Source organism: Genypterus blacodes, unplaced genomic scaffold, assembly GCF_046128005.1.
Source record: "Genypterus blacodes isolate CSIRO-AG114 ecotype Tasmania unplaced genomic scaffold, CSIRO-AGI_Gbla_v1 ptg000067l_1, whole genome shotgun sequence".
Classification (NCBI taxonomy): domain Eukaryota; kingdom Metazoa; phylum Chordata; class Actinopteri; order Ophidiiformes; family Ophidiidae; genus Genypterus; species Genypterus blacodes.
Window position 1 is genome coordinate 8,890,761 of NW_027466879.1, and position 21,322 is coordinate 8,912,082.

Sequence of the window (21,322 nt, forward strand, 5' to 3'; positions counted from 1 at the left end):
AAGGCTATTTCTTCACTTGTCAGAGTGCTTTGCATGTACCTGGAGGATGAGAACATATTTCTAAGAAATGGGCAGATCACAGCTGACTCATGCCTGGCCAACAGGCAGCAGGAAATATTCCCTGACATCTCCAGAGTTTGCACAATGTAAGCAAACATGGAAACATTCACTTCTTTTTATTGCCCAAATACCGCCGTAAGCCAATTTGGAGGACACGCACACAGAATGTTTGGAACAGCTGCAGCGTATGCATGGCATCGCGTCATCACGTTTGACACGGAGTCAAAAGCTAGTGCATTAGAGCCTTTGTTTGCTCAGAGATGTTACTTCTGAACCAATGTAAGATTGTATCCACCTAATAAGGAAATAATACACATTTTCCACAATAAATCATCATATCAATGATATTAATGACTCATCTTTACCACATATTCTTAAACCAAAGACATATTTTAAAATGTCATTTATCCGTGAAAGTCTTCCACACAAATAAGACATAGAATAGACATTCTTGTAACATTTTGGAGAATTTTATGTCAAGAACCTAATTCTCATAATTTAAGACTCATCCACAAATGAAACAGGAAAAGTGATAATTACCAATCGTATTTATTTTACACATCTGCCTGTAGAGTAATTCCAGGAAAATGTGTGCTAATGCAAAGTGGTTACAAAAATAAAGCACATTCTTACGCAAATATGACATGACAAAACTATACTAAGAGTGGTTGGATAAGAAAATAAGGGACAGTATTAGTTGAATGTCTGTGCCTTTGTCATCGCTGAACCAACTTATCAAAAGTCTACTGATAATGATAACATTTAACAGTGATGTATGTGATTAATTCAAGTAATTTACATGGGCAGTAAACAATCTCTGCATTTGGGCATTAATGTCGATGAAGAAAGATCATGGTGTGGCTCACATCAATTATCTCTAATACACTAAACCTAAGACTATTGTGGAAAAAGGGATTTACAATAAATGTGATTCTGGTAAATACATCATCATATAAAATACCAACAAAGTAGTTACTGCATTTCCTCAGCTGTTTACTTTCACTTTTATCATTTAACAGCTCAAGTCTGTAACCCTGTATATACTCTGAGTTTAAATACAAATTCTGCTGTTGCAATTATGCATTGTGTGGTAAACTGTAATAATGTGCTAATACTATTTATAAATGACGTGTGTCATAGTGGTATTTCATTAAAATCTGCCTTTTCCAACTGCAAAATGCATTTTAGTGCATCAAGACATCATCTGACATGCATCCATCAACATCACTTCTTAGTGGAATGACTCATTTACATCTAAGTTCTACTGTAAACTATAGACAAAGTTACTCTAGGGCAGTACCTCAGTGTTAACATCGATGAGCAAAGAACATAAATACTCTAATATCCCACTTAGATACAGCAGGATTTTAAAATAATATGGCCAATGTAATCTCTGCTGGATTCCTGCTTTAAATCATCTCAAAGTCAAGAGTATAAAAATAATCAAGCAAAGGAAATATAGAATAATTGTGGGAGCACACTGTACAACTTCAGAGAAATAACTATGATTAAAAAGACATAAACCCGATGGATGGAAGTTTCTGTTGTGGTTCAACATTGTCCTCTCAGTTCCTGGTCAAGAGGTAAAGTGTTCAAAAAGGCAGTTGGGGTCCTTAAAAGTCTCCCTTTTAATCAAGCTATTGCTTTTGCCTCAGGCAGGAACGCCTCCCAAAACTTTACAAGCTGAAACACAATAAGGGAGAAAAGAATGAAATCACTTTTGGTTCCTTGGTGTGCTGTGCAATGGTCTTAAAGCTGAGTAATAACTGCTCAAAAAAAAATGTAAGGATGTATAATAAAGTGCTTGATATTGAGTGTTAAACCATACCCGTTGCTGAGACTGCAACATTGACTCCAGATATTTGATTATGTGTCTCTTGAAGTCCTTGGCTTTATCTCTCTATAAAGACAAAAGTATTGTTGTTGTGCCTTAAGATGATTGCCAGTGGAAAGCCTATAACACCAGAAGGTCAAATATACATTATGTATGTCAGCCTACCTCGAACCTGAGCACCTCCTTCCGTACTGTCATGGCGATCCTATCAAAGTCTCTCTCATACTGGGTAACTCTCGCTTCCCACTGGGGACACATGAGGAGAAATACAGAAACGATAACATGCTGTTAATGTTATTTTCCATGGATAATTATTAGTATTTCCACACTAGACCTGCAAATTGCAAAAACTTACAGATTCAAAAACCACAGGACGAGATGTTAAGAACTGACCCCTGTGCCCATAGTGAGCAACACAAGACTTTCGCTTTGTTGTTGAGAGTGATAGACGATTGATAGGTGGGGGATCCCTGAGTTATGTGGGATGTGTATCTTGGTATTGGTAACACTTTAGGGCTACCTTCCAACTGTCATATTTCACACGTCCCTGGGGTCTGCACTAATTATTGTAGCCTGGGTTAGCCGCCATGTTACCTCATTGATGTCGTCTTTGGCCTGCTGCAGTTTGTCTGGCTTGTTAGCCCACAGCAACTTGGCCTCTGACTCTCTTTTCTTCTGAAGTGTGCTCTGTGCATCCTGCCATCGCTGCCACGCTCGCGCACGCTGGTCAAAGCAGCCCTGTGGAGATTCATATGTATTGTTACAGGTACCAATACGGCAACAGCTATGACAAAGGATGAAGTGGCACTTTTTTAAATGCAGAACTCAGTCTACAGTGCAATTCAGTCACAGGATTTGAACCAAATTCTACAGTAAAAGTAGATTATGGATTTTCTTGTATACAAAACGATATAAATACTTTATAAAATGAAATTAAACATCACTTTGAATTTGTTGTAGTGGCTCAGCAATATTTAACAAATGGTGTTAAGTTTTGGTAGTTATATGTAAAATACATGAAATACATTTTACGGTTGTGAGCTTACCCGCACAGCACCCAGCAAGCGGATGTAATCAGCCAGCAGTTCTGCAAAAATGTAGAAATCGCTGGCTGCCTGCTCCTGATGCAGTTGCTCCATCTTGTCCTCCACATCAGCCAGCTGGGACAGGGCCCGGGACAGGGCTGTGTTGTCCTCAGAGTTTCCCAGCATGGCCATGCTTTTGGCAAATACTGCTGTGCTCCCACACAGCTCTGGTGTTATGCAGGAAATACATTATTAAGTGTAATAGATCGATTATCCACAGCTGGTTTATTCATTACTGTTGCTTCAATTGAAGGTTTTTAATAATCATATTATTTTTTATGAGGATTAGGGGGAGAAGGTTTCTCAATGGACAGAAACATAATCCAAGATAGACACTGATCTAGTGAAAACATTGTTTATATAATATAGGATGTAACTCACCCTTCCTGTGATTAACCAGGGACTCGACCACAGCATGGAGCTTCCTCAGCTGCTGCTCCTCACTCTCAACCTCCTGGAATTTGTCCTCAAACCACTGGGACAAACAGCAATAATAGTAATGAAATCTTCAGATAGTCTTTTGAAAGACCGGCTTAATGCAAAGAAATCTGATAATTTAACACAATTTTGCATTTTATCTGCAGCCGATACTTTGCAGCAATATAATAATCTTTTTTATTTTAGTATTCATTACAATGTCGTTGAAAATGTCCAGGTTATTACAACAATGGATACTCTCTTGCATTTACGGTAACATGTCCCTGACACAACATTACATAGAAGCATTTGTAATCCAAAGACCGCAGAAATGATAAGACATTGCCGCCAAAGCGACGCGGCCCCTTACCGTGTCAGACTCGTTCATCTTGATGGTAATCTTGTTGACAGCATCTGATGCCTTATTGATCATTTTGAGGAAGCCGGCTCCACTTAGCGCCTGAGTGTTCACCGCCCTGGGAAGCTGAAAACACACACTTGGTTTATAGATTGGTTCCAAAGTTATTTTGAGAATACAATACTCAGCAACACTAACATTTAGCCCTTTTGGATCTATGAAACTGTGCTACATTTACACAACGGTTTACACAACATCACAATGGATGCACATGAGAAACAATTATATGGGCTATGGCTTTCTAATACATCTCCAAAGACGTGCAACAACAACCAATTACATTATACGGTAAGGCAGAACATTTCTACTCCAGAGTCTACAACGGTTATGTCCTTGAACAAATTAAGCATTCAACTCGTGCACTCTTGTACCAAGGACATGTTTATCTGAAAACCCCCTCACCTCTTCTCTCTCAAGGAACTCGCGGACATCGGGGTCTTGTAGTAGCGAAGGGTGAGACACCACTCTTTGAAGATACCTAGAAAAAAAACGGATGACAGAAACATCAAACGAGTAATAGAAGGACAATCATCAAAGAATCCAAAAGACTGACACTTTCACAATACATTTAAAAAAACAGATATAGAAGAAGAATTGCGCCTTGTAATCCTCAAAACATAAAACATTTCCACTGCGGCCTGTTGGCCAAGAAACAAAAACACGTGCACAAGGTATGATTCTTACCTCTCCAGAGCCGCTCTTCTTCTCTCCAAAAACTCTACAGAGGAGGGATCATCCATTCCCACCTTCACTTTGGTCATTCCTGTCAGTCCAAAAAACACAAAGGGGCACACCAACAGACGAAAACCCGTAAACTTATGAAAGCCACAGAATTGAACATAAAACAAGGGGAAAAGAGAGTGAAAAGTGACGCACCCATAACACTCTTCTCTGGTGGAGGGGGAATAATGCAGCCAGTGAGTGACTGCTTAACTGACATCTTCTCATAAAGACCCAGGAAGTCGCTGAAACGCCTCCTCACAGAGAAATTCTTACTCCTGAACATGGGTAAGGATGTCTGGTGATAGAAATAGGGACAGTACATATAGGTATCAGAATCAGAATCATGGAAAAAATACAAGAACCTGCTGTAAAAGCTGTTTAAATAATTGTGTACTGGCAACAGAAGCTTGACTACAGACCCAGGTGGAGACTTTGAAGGCCACATATGCATTCATTCCATCTCCTAGATGGAGACAGTGCATTAGAAACACGCAAAGATGAGAAACACTGAGGTTGGAGATGAGAGAAATGCATGCGTTATTGTAAATATAGCTGAAACATCATTCAGCAAATGACCACCAACCAATTTTCTCAGGGTTAGTGACAGCAACATCAAGATCAAAGCTATCCTTGGCCTCCTCTTCCTCCTCCTCCAACTGAAATGAAAGGAACATTCATTAATACAATTCTCAACTGCTTTTTATCTCACTCAGCACACGTGACTCATCAACTGACAAATAACTTAAGTGTAGTGTGGAATTAACTGTGACTAGCCCAGAGGACTCTCAGCCTCTCAGGTCTGTACCTGCTCCAAAGTGGTTGGCTCCATCGCTGCTGGGCTTTGGGTGAAGGAGGTGGCAGGTTGAGAGCCAGATGAGGAGGTAAAGGGCCCTTTCCCAGCAGTGCCTGGTTTGTCTGTGCTCAGCTCCACATGTGCCTCTAGATAAAGAAACCCCATTTATTGAGCATCTCTACATCAACAAAGGAGAGAAAAACTGACGGCTAATCGCTGAAATGAAACCTCCCCACTACTCCGTCACCATGGAGTGAACTAAATAATCACACTGCGCCACGGAGGAGCAAATCTAACACACTTGTCTCTCTTAAGCATGAGCAGAATACATCTGTCACCATGGATACTGAGAGACACCTCACCCAGTCAGCTGTTGTGTTATGTGACAGGGTGTTTTCTTGAATAGGCAAAATGTCCTGAAACCAATAAGCATTTGCCAAAAATAGATACTTAAGAGTTGTTTATGTAATATCTCTTCATGGTCATTTTATAGCGTTCTAAATCAGTCAGATATTTCTAGTTTGACAGGCCAAATCTACTCACGGGTACAAATAAAGTAACCTGACTAAACCAAGACTACAAGACTTGGAATTATACAAAATTTAACCAACCTGCAAAAATATCATTATCATCATCGGACTGAACTCCATTGGACTTGGCCGTGGTGCTGACCTCCTCCTCCTCCTCCTCCTCCTCACCGAACAGATCTGTGGGCTCTTTGCTTGTTGCTTGATCTGGCTGGGAGACCCCTCGACTCACAGCCACTGGGTTGGGCTGAAGACAGGAAGGAGAGACTTTTGAAGGAGCCACTTTGTGAAAACATAACTATCTCAAATACCTGTTACTTTTCTAATCATTTGGGCAAACCTGAGCGGAAATTATTTGTGACTACATTAGAAAGCTACTTTCTCTTTTTTTTCTATCTAAGCACCCAAAAAACTAATTATTTAAGCAACATGTAGGGTTTAAGCAAGCAAATTAGGGTTTCATCAACCAGCCTTATCATAAAAGAGAGGGCTACATGCACACAGCAAGGTAATACAAGTAGATTATGAGGGACATTTTGGGCATGGGGCTATGAATTGGCAGAGATCAAGTTTAACTGTAATAAATGTGCTTTTATGCGAGTATCAACTGCATCCAAGTGCTCAAGGCGATCAAATAACAATTAAACCATTCAAAATCCGAAATGGAGGAGTAGCAGTTACGCACATTCAGCGGGTGAGGTGTAGCAGGGTGGGGCCTAACGAGCTCAGCAAAGTTCAGTTAAGTTCGAATTCTTGGCAAAGAAAATAACACAAGAGATCTCCGACGTGTTAGACGTTAGACTGGGCATTAAGCCAGAGACGACTTTAAATTAAATGAAGCTCCCAAGCTCCAAATGCAAAAGCAAAACGTATCTGATAAAGGAATTGTGTTGATCACAAACGTAGGGTACGTTTGGCTGTATATTAGAAATCTTGACACTATAACAGGCCTTTTTTATTTACGCTTAGGGTTTTTCTTTGGATGCTAAATGTTGGGTCAGATGAGATAAAGGGGCTGCCAAGCTAACTCCTTGGCTTTGACTCGCTAAGTTCTTCTGAAAACCAATAAAGCGGAGATTTACCTTATTGACAAATATATCTTCTCCTTCATCACTGTCTCCGTCTGCCATGTCACAAACTCCTGTTTCTGGCTCCTCTGAAGGGAAAGGCGGAGGATTCCGATCTGAGCTGGCCGCCATATTCCGTGTTGTGAAAGTGACCGACGTAAGCGGAAGTAGGAGCAAAAAATGTGAATCGACAACAGCGACCCCCGATGGTCACTGTGAAAACCGTCACGGAAAACAGCTTCTTACTGTTGTGATTGTTATGAGGCCACTTTCTGAGATACACGCGTGATCCAGGCAGATAATGTTTTTTGTTGACATTGTGAGAGGTGTTGATTCAACTAATTACAATCATTGTAGCCATAGTTAGTGTTATACTTTGCCCAAACCATGCACATGTAGGAGGAAGAATATTAGAAACACCTTTCAAAACAAGAGTTAGGATTTATTGCAAGGTTGTTATATTGGATTGGGTAGTTGTATATAATGAGATGTCTACATTACATTACATTACGATCATTTGGCAGACGCTTTTATCCAAAGCGACTTACATTACATTACCACCCTTCGCAGAGGGGGGAGCAATTGAGGGTTTGGTGCCTTGCTCAGGGGCACCTAGGCAGGGGCTCGAACCGGCGACCCTCCGGTTCCCAAGCGGAAGCACTACCCACTGAGCCACTGCCTCCCGTCTACTGTGTTTATCCTCTGGAGAAGAAAAAAACATTTAATGTGTCAGATGGTGTTTCTATATCTTATTAATAAATGATAAATGCATTTAACATCCCAAGAGGTGAGGTTTATTGAAAATCATGAATGAATAGTAAAGAAACATGGCTATTGCCTGACAAAAACCCATCTTGTAAAGTCAAGCAAATACTTGACTTCTACTGCTAACCCTGTTTATAACTACCTATACCCCCTCATGTGTTTTCCCCTTCTCAGTTGAAACAGTTTGATTGAATTTATTTGTGCTAACTAATCTTATGCGTACATATAGGGAAATGCTCAGACCCACCAACCCTCCACGTATGTGTGGAAAGTGTGGTTAATTGTTTTTTGTACACTTGAGCTCTGCAGTTACCAACATGGGAGAGCTCAAGGCAGTACGAGCCAGAAGAAGCTCACTGGAAGCCAGTGTTGATGCCTGACAGAGCGCTGAGTTTTTAATTTGCCAGTTTTTTTGTAATGCTCGAGTCTTAGCCACTTACCAATACTCACGTCAATAGAATTAATAGCTCCAACAGCAGGGACCTTAGGAAATAGAGAACAACAAGTCCTACCATTAAGTACCAAACACTGAATTAACTAATGCACTAATCATCCTCTTGTCTCCTGGCTCAGTGTCAGCTTCACTGTGAAGTTCTGTGCTCCACCTCCCACTGGACCACCCCACTCATGCTTGATTTAGTTCAAAGGTTAGTGAATCGAAAGGACCCTCAGGCTCCATTCACCCTGCTGGCAACAGAAATACTGCTAGAGCTTAGCAAAGCTGGCTCATGTGCAAGGGACATGATTTGAACTAAAAGGAATTCAGAGAGCACAAGGTTGAGGAGTCCTCCAATTACAAATGAAATTTAACAGGTTATTGAATAGACTTTGATCACACCCGCCACCCCTTCACCAACAAGGTACCAACAAAGGTTTGATTATACAACATCTAGCTCTGATGTTACTGAAAGTAATTGTTGTTATGGAACCACCATCAGGTTTTCTTTTTGCAAAAATTGTGAGTACACATCCATCAAGTTTAGCTAAAGCAATTCATTCTTGAGATACAGCACTTTTTGAAGAATGAGCTACTCTCACTCCAGCCATTAAGAAATATATAAAAATGTAAGATCACTCTTGTCGAGCTGAGTCCAGACATTTTACATGTAAAAGATGGTGACGATTAAATCCAATATTGGAGGTGGAGATTCAAGTAACCAAATGTAGTCATAATTGTGATTCTATGACTAATTGTTCAAATGTCACAGGCCAAAACACAAGGGGAAATGACAGCGCCACCATCTGGCTGATCAGTACCCACATATACTGGGTTCTTCCCTGCATAACATCCAACTTGCCTACCAAGTGTCATTGAAATCCGCCAGTGACTTTTGGAGTTATCAAATTCACATCAGATAATTTTTTAGTGAAAAAAATGCATATTGCTGCTTATGGCTGTAAAGAATAAATGTTAGGTTAATATTAAATGTGCATGGTACCCTCTATGTTTCATGAAAAAGAAGACAAGCAGAAACATTTACTTTGTTAGTATTCATAATAGTTTGTATACACAATGTATAGGAGCACCAATAAAAAAACATTTTTTTCCCATGTTTTTTAAAACATTTTTTAAAAAGCCACAGAATGTCATTTTTCTACAGAAAGCAAAGAAAACTCTGTACATAAACAAGCAACAACAGAATTCCTCATCATGAGATGCAAAGTAAATCCTCGGCTGCTCAAATATCATCTCTGAAGCAAAACATAAACATAAAAAACAAGACCAGCTGCCTGCCGCTAACCTAGGACACTACGGTACACAAACAGCTTGATATTTAAAACACAAGATATGTAAGAAATGTACTTTTCAAAAATTGTGAAAAAGTGCAATACAGGTTCAACTGTTTACAACTTAATAGAATATTTCCCAAATGGAGTCCGGTCCTTTACCTCCCCCAGCTCTGTTTTAACCCCTCCCGCCCCCCCCAACAAAAAAAACAAAAAGAAAAAACAAAGATGCGTTCCTTTTGTATCCATAGTTAAAATCTCTTACAGTTATATTGACATTCATGAGGATGTACACTTATGAGAAATATGGTATTCACAAAAGTAGAGCAAATTACTATGATTGCAAATGACAAATTTCTTTGGATAAGAGGGCAATGTAAAACTAGTTTCTTACATTTTGCTTTTTACACTGGAATTGTGTATTGAAGGAGCTTTTATCTTCATACAAAAAACTACCATGTAAAAAAAATTTGGGAGTCCCATTCAAAAGGCCTACATCTTTGCATTGTATAAGATGTGGGTAGGAACCAAGGTGAACACTGAGAATACAGCAAACACTTTCATGCCTGGTTCAGCAGTACAGACTTCTGATACCAAATATTGGCTTTTGGATGCAACATTCAACACGTTTGATCGCACTGCTCATATAAAAGATACTGTACCTTCTGGTGCAGATGATTGACTGACAAGGTGCCATGTGAGGTCTTGTTTGGATGGGGGGGAGGGGGTCTCAATGCCCCAAGTCCAAGGTACCCCTGGCCAGTGAGGACATACTGTCAAGTCTCACTGAATGATATGAACTGCTTTGGCAGTGACAGTACGACTCAGATTGACATCTTTGGACGGTCCGCTTATCCTGACCACCCGGCAAACAAACACGTTGGTAAGGTTTTTAAAACGGAGCTCCCACAACAAAGATTTGACAACTTTTTGATCTACAAAGGGGGCAAAGCGATGCCAGAGGAGAATGCAAGAATCCTTTCAGAATGTAGTGTAGAAACATGAGGCGTCTGTCTCCTCCTGACATGGAAAAAAAAATCGAGCGCCAGGACTCAAATGTAATCCCACTTTCATCCCAAATAATAAGGAAACAACGGGCAACATTGAAATGAGGCAGTTAAAAACAGCATATGTACATGTCTATAAGGATACGTGTGTAAAAAATAATACATAAAACAGAAAATAATAAAATGTCATGGCACAATATATGACACAAAGAAGTAAAAACATAATCTGTTTTAAAATGACAATAGTTATGGATACTGTAGGTTTGTAAAGGGGGGGGGCTGATATCCAATGTTCACTTCACTGAAAAGGCCCAATAGATATTCAAAATGCACAAAGAAATGACAATAATCAAACAAACACTGTGTGGACTGTGCTACATGAGCACCAACATCAATACCAGCATATTTTTGGACTTTCTCCTTTTGTCTTGACATTGAATCAACCGGATCTCCTGTCACCACGAATCCTATGTATTTTTGCTGAGGAAAAAATTCACAATCTTCCGCTTGAAAGCGACCAATGTTAGTAGTTCATTGTCTCTGAGAATGGTTCTTCATAAAAAGATGAAGCGTCTCACTTGTCTCCCCTCTCATGGCCATCTCTATCCTGAGACTGAGCAAGGTGAGCCAGAAAAAAGTTCCCAAGGTTCAGTCTGGAGTTTTCCTCTGCACAGGGATGTGAGAGGTCGAGCGTTCCCTGGGGTGAGGAAACCATTTTGTGTCCACCAGCCCCTGGATCCCAAAGGTTTTGTTCGAGCGCGTCGTGTATGTGTGTCAGCCATTAAAGTATGCATGGTGTCTGTGAATGAATGAGGTTGTGTGTCTGTGTGTGCGTGCGAGCAAAGGTATGTATGCATGCTCATGGTGCTGTGGTGATGGCGTTCAGGTCCTTCATCAGGCCCTCGAGGTGGGCCATCTCCTCGGTCAGCTCGTCGGGCTCGTAGCTCTGAGGGAGAGTGACAGGGTTACTGCGGGGGGCGGGGGAGGGGCAGGGAGGGAGGGAGGCAAGCACCTGGAGGAAGGAAGGAAAGGAGCAGAGGAGAGGAGGAGAGGGTCAGTCAGGAATCTTTGGCGGGGGGGTGGAGGGGTCATATGGGTGGGGTGAGGTGAGGTGAGGTGAGGTGAGCTGGGGGACGGGTCAATGGAACTGAAGCGGAAAAACAACAACCAGAGCCAAGGAGAAGCAAACACGGATGGCCAATCAAGGTTTAGCGCACAAAGAAAAAAATTCAATTGTAAAATGAAATCATTCCAGTTATTGGTTTTGTTAAACAAATAATGATCCAAAAGGCAGCCAACAACGCCACAAAAATGGTGAGATTGAAGTTGGACAGAATAAAAAGAGAGAAAGAACAAAAAGAAAATGTGGTTACAATCAATGTTTGTATACTTCAGAGACATGGATGTGAAAGGAATGTGTCGTTTTCAGTTACGCATGACAGAGGCCCGAGTAACAGCGTAGCGCACAGAGACCCCCTGCCATACTTACGCTGTCTACATCTTCTAACATCTTGCTGGTCTCTGGCACATCAGGGGCGTTGGGCACATTGACTATCATGGGCGTTCGTGTCCTACCCAACGTGCCGATAGAGGCCGTCTTCACCACATGGGGGTGAGAGGGAGGCCCTGAATGAGACACACAAAACACAACGTGATGTTAAGACCGGCAGCCTGAGATGATGCTATCACATTTAATAACATATAGTTTGTGTCATCTCCAGCCAAAACATTTTAGTGACTTAGATTTGATGATTGTTAAGTGGTGCAATACTAGAAAAAGTTTCAACAAATGAAAATACAGCAAGCATCCTTGCGCGTGTGGCTGCTTACCGGTCTGAGCGAGCAGAGGAGTGCTGGGCAGGGCGGGTGACTCGTACGTTGCATGAGTGTTGGCTGGGATGGCGGGTACGGCAAAGCTCTTGAGCGGGTGGGCGTGAGCATGCGGGTGGGCCGGGCGGTGGGGGGGCAGGTTGCTGGAGTAGCTGGGCTCCTCCTCTGTGGTGCTGGAGCCATGGTAACTGCCCTCAGGGTCGGCCATGAGCTCCGAGGGGCAGGAAGCCTGGGAGGAGGCGGTGGGTGGGGGCATAGGCTCGGAACTGGGGGTGTTCCTCACAGACTCTGAGGGGGGGCAACAGAGGGTTCAGATGGACAATGAGTGGGGGGGATTTATGACATTTACATGTTAGACGGAAATGGACAAATACAGCCCCTATGAAGAGGACTTACCTTCAACATTAACAACATCTTATCTATTAGTACTCCATTACATGTCTAAATGTATAAAATAATAGATTTAACATTACACATTTAGTTTAGAAAGACATGAAAAAAACAAATCAATGTTTTCATTAGCGGCAGCCTGAGAAGAAGAATATCACATGAACATGATCATTTCGAATCACAACATTAAAATAGTTCATACAACTTAATAACTATTAATAAACAAAGTGAAAGTTGATATATTTCCTGGGTGAGGGTTGCATCTCAGTAAGGTTATGGAGTCTGAGCAGCTACATTAATACAAGTAGGACATTTCGGTGTCAAATGCAGGTCAGAAATGTCCTTGGAGATGCTTCCATGTTGTTGTGGATTGTGGTCGTGGACAACTCCCTCCTCCTTACTTCATAGTAACTAATAAAATTGCTTTTTGGTGACTACCTCTGAATGAGGTGTTGAGACAATCATGTGTTGGTTGTAACCACAGTAAAACACAGAGACGTAGTTTGGTTATTTTAGTCAAAGTCATGTGAACAATTGCTTGGAAGAGAGCCCTGGAAAATCGGATTTGTGAAGGCAGGATGGAGCAGGGAACTCTGGTTAGTAACATTTTGGAAAAGTTAAATAAGAATGAAACAAAATGGCAAATAAATGAGTGACAGATCAGTGAAAGAATGGAGAGAAAAAAAAACACGGGCAGGTGGCGTTCACTCAGACGACGCCCACTCCTCTGCAGTTGCTCGTATGTGCAGCAGGTGGCAGCATCTCACCTGTAGAGTCCACCCTTTCTAGGTGGGAGATGGGGGTGGCGCAGGCATGCGGGCGTGGTTGCCCACTGCCCTGATGGTAGAGGTAGCTGCGTGTCGGCGATGCCAGGCTGCCCATGTGATAATGGTGGTGATGGTTATCAAGGGAATGGATGGGGTGAGCACTAATCACAGCTGTGAACATTGAGACACACAGAGACACAGAGACCAACACACACAGGACAAGATGTTTAAGCTATAATAATGGTGACGAGAATAAAAATGATGATGAAGAATTGCTGATCCAGCACACACACATGCAAATTCCTCAACTAAGGTGCTAAGCTCTGCTGGTGACTATATTTGTTACACATTTGGCCATTGTTAACTCCCTAAAAACTAATTTATCCACACACACACACACCCAAACACACAGACACCCACACACACACTTACGCTGAGGCGGCTGAGCGTCAAAGGGCATCATCATTTTTGGCCTCATCCCACGTCGACCTGCTAGTGTAGATATGCTGTCCTCTGATTCGTGGCCTAAAAGGTATGGTGGAAACCAGCCAATCAGAAATGAGCTGCTACTACTGCTCTGTCTGATCAATTTAGTGATTTCTCGTTTTGAAGTTTTTCGTTATTTGGATTTTTCTGTACTGCACAGAGTTGGAACAGCTTATAGTGAAATCATGAAGTAATGGGCATCATGTATGACAAGCATGAAATGTTTTGCATGGCATTTACAGAGTAAGCAAGGGCAGAAGACAAGCGTTTGTCAACATAAATGACAAAATTGATGCTCCTGGAACCAAACCTGAGGGAATTTATAACACACCTTCTTACACAACTTCCAAAATGCACTTTTCCTGCAATTCCCCGACTCATGAGGTTTTCTGTGATTCTGCTCGTAAAGTGAGACAGCCGGAGCCACATTTCACTGTGATCACTCTGTAATAAATGCCACATTGCTTAATCTTCCTCTCAAGACTGACCGCGGTAAGAGTTGCGTCTCTGCTGCAGGTGGGGGTCCAGGCTACTGTCTGCCGGCGTGATGTCCTGCGAGCTCCGGGGGATGGGTGTTTCTGTCATGACGGGGTTGGGGTCCGGGGACTTGTCCATGGGCTTGAGTTCAAGCCTCTCATGATGGATCCACAGGTCAGGCGGTTTCAGGTCTTTGGAGTTTCCCTTGTACTTGTGGGAGCCATTGGAAGATTTGGATGCAGCCCGTTTCCTGGGGGGAGAACACACGTGATGCTAGGAGGACGCTCATTTATGTATTTAAGGAAGAACTAGATTTTTGACTTTGAGTGGAGCGCAGCAATAAATCAACTATGGCTGTGTTCTTAGCAAAATCGTAACATCCATCAGGAGAGAACTCTAATGAGTGGCTTACTTCTTCTGGTGGGATGTGGTGCGCCTCGTGCACAGGAAAGCTCCAACCACCACCACAATAATGGTGAAGGCTCCTACTGAGATGATGATGACGATGACCAGGGTGTGACCTTCACCATTTCCTGTCATCCCTGGTTTACCTAAAGCAAAGAAAGATAGAATAAAACAATGAAAAACAAGAATCTTTTTATGATTTGTAAATATCACTATTCTTAAGATTCAAGGACTTCAGGAGGTGAATGGGAGGAAAACTTACCCACTGCAGGTCCATAGTCAGGTTGAAGTTGATTCATTCCAGGCTTCACTGGGAGGTTGGAGGCTGGTAATGAACACAAAGTTTGATTGAATATGACAAAATGTTTTCCGTTGCAACTCCTAAATGCTTCCCTTTCCTCCGCTTCTCTCATATTAATGAGCAGTATTATAGTCTTGACATTCCCAAGCAGAAATGTGCTCTTGCAAGTCATGCAGCTTGAGCTTATTCTGGGCCAGAAGACAGAAGTTCAGAGAGAAAATACACCAGGTGCCAAAAGTGTAGAGGGAGAGGTTTACCTTGGTCATTAGCCATTTTGTCAGAGGACTCAGCTTAACAGGCCAAAGGAGAGCAGGGAGGGAAAGACAATAAAAAAGCAAAAACAGGTTATCCGAAAAAGAGCAGTGAGGGAGAGAGACAGAGAGAGACTGAGGAGAAGAAAGATGCCAACATAAACTAGAAGACAGAATGAGGCATAGTGAGAACCATTACAGCTAGAAAAGAGCCAGAGTGTACTACGGACAACAGCCAAGACTTTTGGACAAAGCAAGAAACAGTAGGAACCCACAAACGGAACAATGGAACAACTTTACTTTCAAATACAACTGCTCCACGAGAGAAGAGTTCCTTTAAGGACACATGTCTATAAAACAAAACTGGACTAGCCTGAAAGGGCCTTAATGCTGTCAGGGTGGATACAGAACTGATGAGCAGTGTTTCTGGAATTTACGTTTACGGTTTGGGAAAAACAGCCAGCTTAGTGATGTAATCAGGAGCATCTGCCTGAAGTATTAACCAGAACATTTAAGTCCATTGAAGAGTTGTTTTGTTTTGGGCATGTAAAGCCCTTTGATACACTGTATGTGATATTGGCCTATACAAATAAAACTGATTGACTTGACTTGATTTAGCAAATTTGACCGAGTAATGTTTTAATATGAATCTGTTTTATTGGTTGTGAATCACCTTAAGTTCCTTTTGTACCTTTTGGTATATGTGAGGCATGTTGACTGTGAGATATGGATTTTCACTTGCACTATTAGTCAATATGTCAAGATCAGATTCAGACTGAAGGTTCGGCCGCTGTCCCTCAGTAAAAGGCCAAGGAAATCATGATGAGGGAAACAAAAGTCAGACATGATATCTAACAAAATCAATTATTTTGCCAGCACAGGTGACTGATGACTGAAAACTTCTCATTACACTGCCTGACACATGACAGACGCTAGAGAGACATTTTTGATCATTACACATGACCAGGATTACAGAGCAGCTGGGTGAAAAGTACATGAAAGTACTTTAGGCTAGTTTGTGGTACATTTTAGGGCATTATGGTGTCATTTGAGATATGATTTTTACTTTACTTTTCAGTGCTTTGCCATAATCTTTTTGGTAATTTGGAGTGCTTTGGCTTGTATTTTGGTATACCATGCAATAGTTTAGTATAATATACAATAGAAGTATAAAGAATGTGCAACAGTATTGAATGTTTGAGATCCTTAATGATATCCATCCATCCATCCTATTGTCTACATTTGGTCACTATGCAGACTAAGAGTTAACACTGTACCACCAAACACAAAACGAGCCCACAGCTGTAACTGTGAAGGTTTCCATTTCCATGCACTGCTGCTCCCTCGCTTGTTCTCTGGTCCGCTGGTGAAACTTACTCTTGGGAGATCGAAACTGCACAGCCTCAGACATGGGGCCCATACCCTTGGAGTTACGGGCCTGGATCTTGAAGTAGTAGGTGGTGTCTAGCGTCAGCTCTTGGATCTGGTGGGTCAGACGATTGCCTACCACTGGTTCAATAACCCAGTCGTGGACCTCTGCGTTCACGTCTGTATTGTAGTAGATGATGTAGCCTTTAATGGGGGAAGATATGAGAGAGACAGAGAGGTGGAGAGAGGGAGAGATTTTAAAACTTTAGAATGTGTGTGAGCACAAAGTCAGACTGGCTGGTTGATGGATATAAAGGCTGAGAGCGTCAGACAGCCTGTGAGACTGACCAGTGATCTTGCCGTTGGCCTCAGAGGGAGGCTGCCAGTTGACGATGATGGTGTGAGGTTTGTTCTCCTTGCTCACAACTGTCACGTCTTTCGGGGAGGAGCTGGGAACTGAAGTAGGGGATTGGATATTGGCACAGGACATTATTTTAACAGAAAAGTCACATCAGTCAAGATTTAATAAAACAAAAAAATGCAGTGGCTGGTGTTTTTCCTATTGCCAAATGACAACAAATGTGTTATAATGAGTTTGAGTGTGTTGAATGAGCTGCTGTGTTTGTGTGTGGGGTGTACATATACGTGTTGTACGTAGGTGTTGTAAGTGTGTAGTATTTGTATGTAGTAAGCATGTATTTCTGTAACACTTATACAAACCCTTGGCTGGGAGGAAATAGTCACATTAACCTCTTTAAAGAGGTTGATTAAATAAATACTGAAGTGAGCTCAAGAATGAATTCACAGAAGCTTTTGCAAAAACATGTTTGTTGTGCCTTTGAATAAAAGCATGGCCACGGACACCTCAAGCTTCCAATATTTAATATCTGATTGATACAGAGTACTGCCGAAATAGATTCAAATACAAGAGTTTGTCATCTACATATAGAATCGGACAATGGATTGAAAAGACGTATCGTTTGTCATATTTTAGTGATCATTAAGATCTAAAAGCTTGAATCACTAAACACTCAGGTCTTTGGGTTACTGCTCCTCAGGCGGTGACACTCGGCCACAGGTCTGCAAATCAAAAGGAAATGTAGAGAAATTAAAAGTTTCATATTTTAAGTAAATTTTACTCTGATTTGTTTTGTCATTATAACATAATATTCCGTGATTAGGCTTGTTAGGTTTATTGCTGTTGAGCAGATGCGAGGTTAGTGCAGCTTTATTGTCAGTCAGACCAGAGCAATGCCGAAAATTATTTTCTGCAATCACCAAATTTGCTGCGGATTCCTTTCCCATCCAGTGCCGTTCATTGTGAAATCTACTGATAAATACCTTTCTTAGTATTTGGTTCATATTCTACAGTGCAGACGAGCCCTCTTCTTCTCTTTCAGCTGCAAAAAGTCAAATGTTACTCCCAGCCAGCCAGGGGCTCCCTCTGCTCCCTGCTGCCTACAAAGTGTGTGTGTGTGCAAATGATGTTCTGACAGTGTTTGCAGTGACCCTACTAGTCTCAAAGGTGGTGCCCTGGGCGGTCATGCTCCATGTGCTGGTGCGGCGGCCTTTGGTCACCATCACAGAGAATTCGTACAGTGTGTTGGGCTTCAGTCCTGTCACCATGTAGTTCAGGCTGGTGGTGTTGGCATACTAGGAAAATAAACACACACACAAGTCAGTAAGTAAGGGAATTAAAATGAATACATTTCACATTTTTCCACAACTAAATTCTTCTGACAGACACTGCAGTCTGAATGCTGTGGAGTTTGTGGAGAGATTTCACAAGTTGACCACTGAGTGGAACCAAAACCTTTTCCACAGTGAGCTGCTCAGTAACGTCTGCAAACTGTGTCAGTGACTGATCTTATTCAAACCTTTACAAATATGCAACGAATAGTTGTGAACACCTTCGTGTGTAAACATAACTCAATACAACAGGTGGTGCATCACTCCAGCCGTGTCACATTTGATGGTTTATTCTCACACTAAATGGTTTATCATTTTGCATTTTTATTGTCCGTTATTGGAAATGTATTTGCTACCACGCCGTCCTTGGATCCATAAAACTCACCTCAGATAAGAATAAAACCAGACAGTTGGTTGTGTGACTTTTGATTTGTTTCATTCACTCCTACAACAATAAACAGAAAACTATTCATCTTCTTTCACCGTCTCTTTCTGTGTCTAATTCACTGACTGGCCCGACTGAAGTGTGGGCCACAGGTTCCTCTGCTGGTGTCACTGCTCCTCTGTCGCTATGCTAACAAGACGCAACAGTTGAATTGGAGGACTCCAGATTGTTGAATCCTCCACTTGTCTCGGCATGACTAATAGAAAAGCCCCCGCTAATAGTCTCGTTAATATATTGGATTTGGTTAATGGGACAGACAAAAGTAATGAGCCCGTGGCACCCTTTAATTACTGTCACGGTGTAAGCATCAAACCAATTTGGGCTCCTAGCAATAGGCTGGGTTGTGTACATTTCACGTTGTTTGTGGTGCAGTATATTTGGTTATTATTAAGAAGAAATTGTTGCATAGTAAAAATCCTTTCATTATCTTCCATTTGACAGACTGCTCGTCTCCTTTTACGGCCCAGTTTTAGCTATACAGCAATTTAATCATAAAAGAAAATGCACAAATGGCCCCCGTGTGTGTGTGTGTGTGTGTGTGTGTGTGTGTGTGTGTGTGTGTGTGTGTGTGTGTGTGTGTGTGTGTGTTGGGGCAGGCTGAATGGAGTCTGGGCTGTCAGAGCTTCATTGTCTAATGCCAGTTCCCCGCTTGTCCTTGTTGAATAATTTATCAGCAAACTCAGCTCTGAGGTTTACATGCATGTAAGCACACATGCATGCACACGCGTGTTCTTGCTGCAATATGTGGCGCTCGCTGACATGCATAATGGAGCGACAGGTCAAGAATCAGAAGCTGATTTGACTCACTGTGAGCTGTGCTGAACGTGTTTAAAGGGAAAATAGTTTAAATTTACATTTAAGGGTTTATTTTGAAAAATTTGACCTCTACAGTCACTCGGCTTGGAATATTGGATGTCATCTCTATAAAAGCCCTTTGCTTCGTCCCGGCTGTGTCAGTCCTGTGACACATGGATGCTGACTAAAGTGGCTTGAATTTGGTGTGTGGGTGTGTCTAACCAGGTGTGTAGGCTGTTAAACTCATTGGTGTGACATATAACAGAAGTAAAAGGACCCATTGAGGGAAAACCAGGGGAAAAAAACACAAGCAGCATCAGCTTACATCCTCACTTCCAATACAAAGAGGACCTCAGGGTGTAAAACAAGAAATTATGCTGTAAAGAGTGAAGTGTTTTCAGGCCACGGCACAGTGACAAAGAAATGTCATATTTAATCTGCAAAAGACATGAAAAGAAGCTCAAATATGATGTTCAGGCTTAAGATTCTAGAAGAGCTTGTTCTTGTGAAGCAATTGGCTATAAACTGGCTGAAAGACGACCGACAGCGTCTCTGCGCCGCTGTGCCACCCAGAGCTTTGCGAGTTTGATAAAAACGGATTATTGCGGCATCGCATCTGCTGATATTACGCTGCTTCTGTGCCTGGGAGGAGTGGTGGGAATATTTTATTATACAGAGTGGAATGACATTACTTTCTATTTTCAGAACATCAATACGTTTGCTCTTGTAAGTGTAGGCCTGAAGGGATGCATAAAGCCTCAATACTCTAAAATAAACAGAATGTGCACGATATTAAATGGAAGCATTTTACTAAGGTCCGATCAGACTGAAGTGATTTGTGTTGTGCTTAACAGAGTTACGCCAACTTGTAAATAAGTTAGTCTAGCTCAAATGTGCTGACCGAAAGGAGAGCGAGGTTTCTGCCATAGCTGGGCTCAATCTATTTCCAGTTTAAAATTATGCCTGAGCTTCTTTTAATAAAGAAATCATTTCTCGTGAAGACAAGAGAAAAAAACGTCAGAAAAATGTTATTAAAAACACAATACCAAATTTCAAAAGAAGTGTCACAGAAACCCTGGTCTGGACTCACCTTCACTTTGGTGTTGGCAGGGATGTTGGTCTTCCATCGCACCGTGTAGAAGCGGTTATCTGTGATCTTTTGGTTCTTGGGCAGGGAGTTGTCTGCCCAGGTTACCTTGATGGTGTCGTGGCTCAGCACTGAGGCTTGGACGCCCACAGGTGGCATCATGGGTGTGGGGTCTGGTACTGGGGTGTATGGAGCATGGAAGATTTCGTACAGATCAACATCGGGGTCTATGGGGTCTGCGTACCAGCAGTTAACCCGCAGGCATGCACACAAATTAAAATGACCGAAATTAAAACATAAAGAGAAGCGTGGCGTGGTGGGTGGGGACGGTGGATTTCAAGACAGGGTGCGGGGGGAGATACGAGGAGAGAGGGGAAATCGGGTTAATGAGTTAAAATGAAGGACGACGACGACGAGGGGAGGAGGAGGAAGATAACACAAGTGCAACATGGATGGGATTGGGAAGGGTGAGGAGAAAGAGAAAGAAGATTCTATTAGAAAAACAGAATGCTATTTCTACATTACGACACGCTGCACCTACAGACTTGGCCCAAGCTGTACAAGTATGAGGCTTTCTATCCAGCGCGGGAACTACGGACAGAGAAGG

The 21,322-nt window shown here is 42.0% G+C and overlaps 2 protein-coding genes across 4 annotated transcripts in view; both read right to left on the minus strand.

Moving 5' to 3' along the window:
- Window positions 1–593: 593 nt before the first annotated feature.
- LOC143004908 (sorting nexin-1-like) lies at window positions 594–7,076 on the minus strand. The gene is made up of 15 exons (XM_076156085.1): window positions 6,940–7,076; window positions 5,942–6,104; window positions 5,343–5,476; window positions 5,121–5,193; window positions 4,957–5,000; window positions 4,691–4,832; window positions 4,499–4,577; window positions 4,217–4,292; window positions 3,767–3,880; window positions 3,361–3,454; window positions 2,941–3,146; window positions 2,489–2,632; window positions 2,060–2,140; window positions 1,889–1,960; window positions 594–1,743 (listed from the first exon to the last, which is right to left on the minus strand). The coding sequence occupies exons 1-15, from the start codon at window positions 7,054–7,056 to the stop codon at window positions 1,693–1,695; spliced, it is 1,590 nt and encodes a 529-aa protein (XP_076012200.1). The 5' UTR covers window positions 7,057–7,076; the 3' UTR covers window positions 594–1,692.
- Window positions 7,077–9,294: 2,218 nt separating this feature from the next.
- The window catches only part of neo1a (neogenin 1a), a 130,647-nt gene continuing 118,619 nt past the window's right edge, over window positions 9,295–21,322 (minus strand). The window contains exons 17-29 of one of the 3 annotated variants that reach the window (XM_076156334.1): window positions 20,719–20,951; window positions 18,214–18,352; window positions 17,048–17,155; window positions 16,709–16,903; window positions 15,338–15,370; window positions 15,042–15,104; window positions 14,787–14,925; window positions 14,386–14,624; window positions 13,844–13,936; window positions 13,412–13,582; window positions 12,255–12,542; window positions 11,914–12,050; window positions 9,295–11,436 (exon numbers count right to left, since the gene is read on the minus strand). In XM_076156334.1, coding sequence (XP_076012449.1) covers window positions 11,284–11,436; window positions 11,914–12,050; window positions 12,255–12,542; window positions 13,412–13,582; window positions 13,844–13,936; window positions 14,386–14,624; window positions 14,787–14,925; window positions 15,042–15,104; window positions 15,338–15,370; window positions 16,709–16,903; window positions 17,048–17,155; window positions 18,214–18,352; window positions 20,719–20,951 — 1,991 coding nt within the window. In that variant the 3' untranslated portion in view covers window positions 9,295–11,283. The remainder of the gene's footprint in view (window positions 11,437–11,913; window positions 12,051–12,254; window positions 12,543–13,411; window positions 13,583–13,843; window positions 13,937–14,385; window positions 14,625–14,786; window positions 14,926–15,041; window positions 15,105–15,337; window positions 15,371–16,708; window positions 16,904–17,047; window positions 17,156–18,213; window positions 18,353–20,718; window positions 20,952–21,322) is intronic. The other 2 variants (XM_076156335.1, XM_076156333.1) reach the window with 2 other exon arrangements.

Coding starts and splice junctions, on each gene's coding strand:
- LOC143004908 (XM_076156085.1), bottom strand. CDS start 7,056: ATGGCGGCCAGCTCAGATCGGAATCCTCCGCCTTTCCCTTCAGAGGAG. Junction 5,477..5,941: donor TGATAATGATATTTTTGCAG/GTTGGTTAAATT, acceptor TTCTTTATCTAG/AGGCACATGTGGAGCTGAGC. Junction 2,633..2,940: donor GCTTGCTGGGTGCTGTGCGG/GTAAGCTCACAA, acceptor GAATCTCCACAG/GGCTGCTTTGACCAGCGTGC.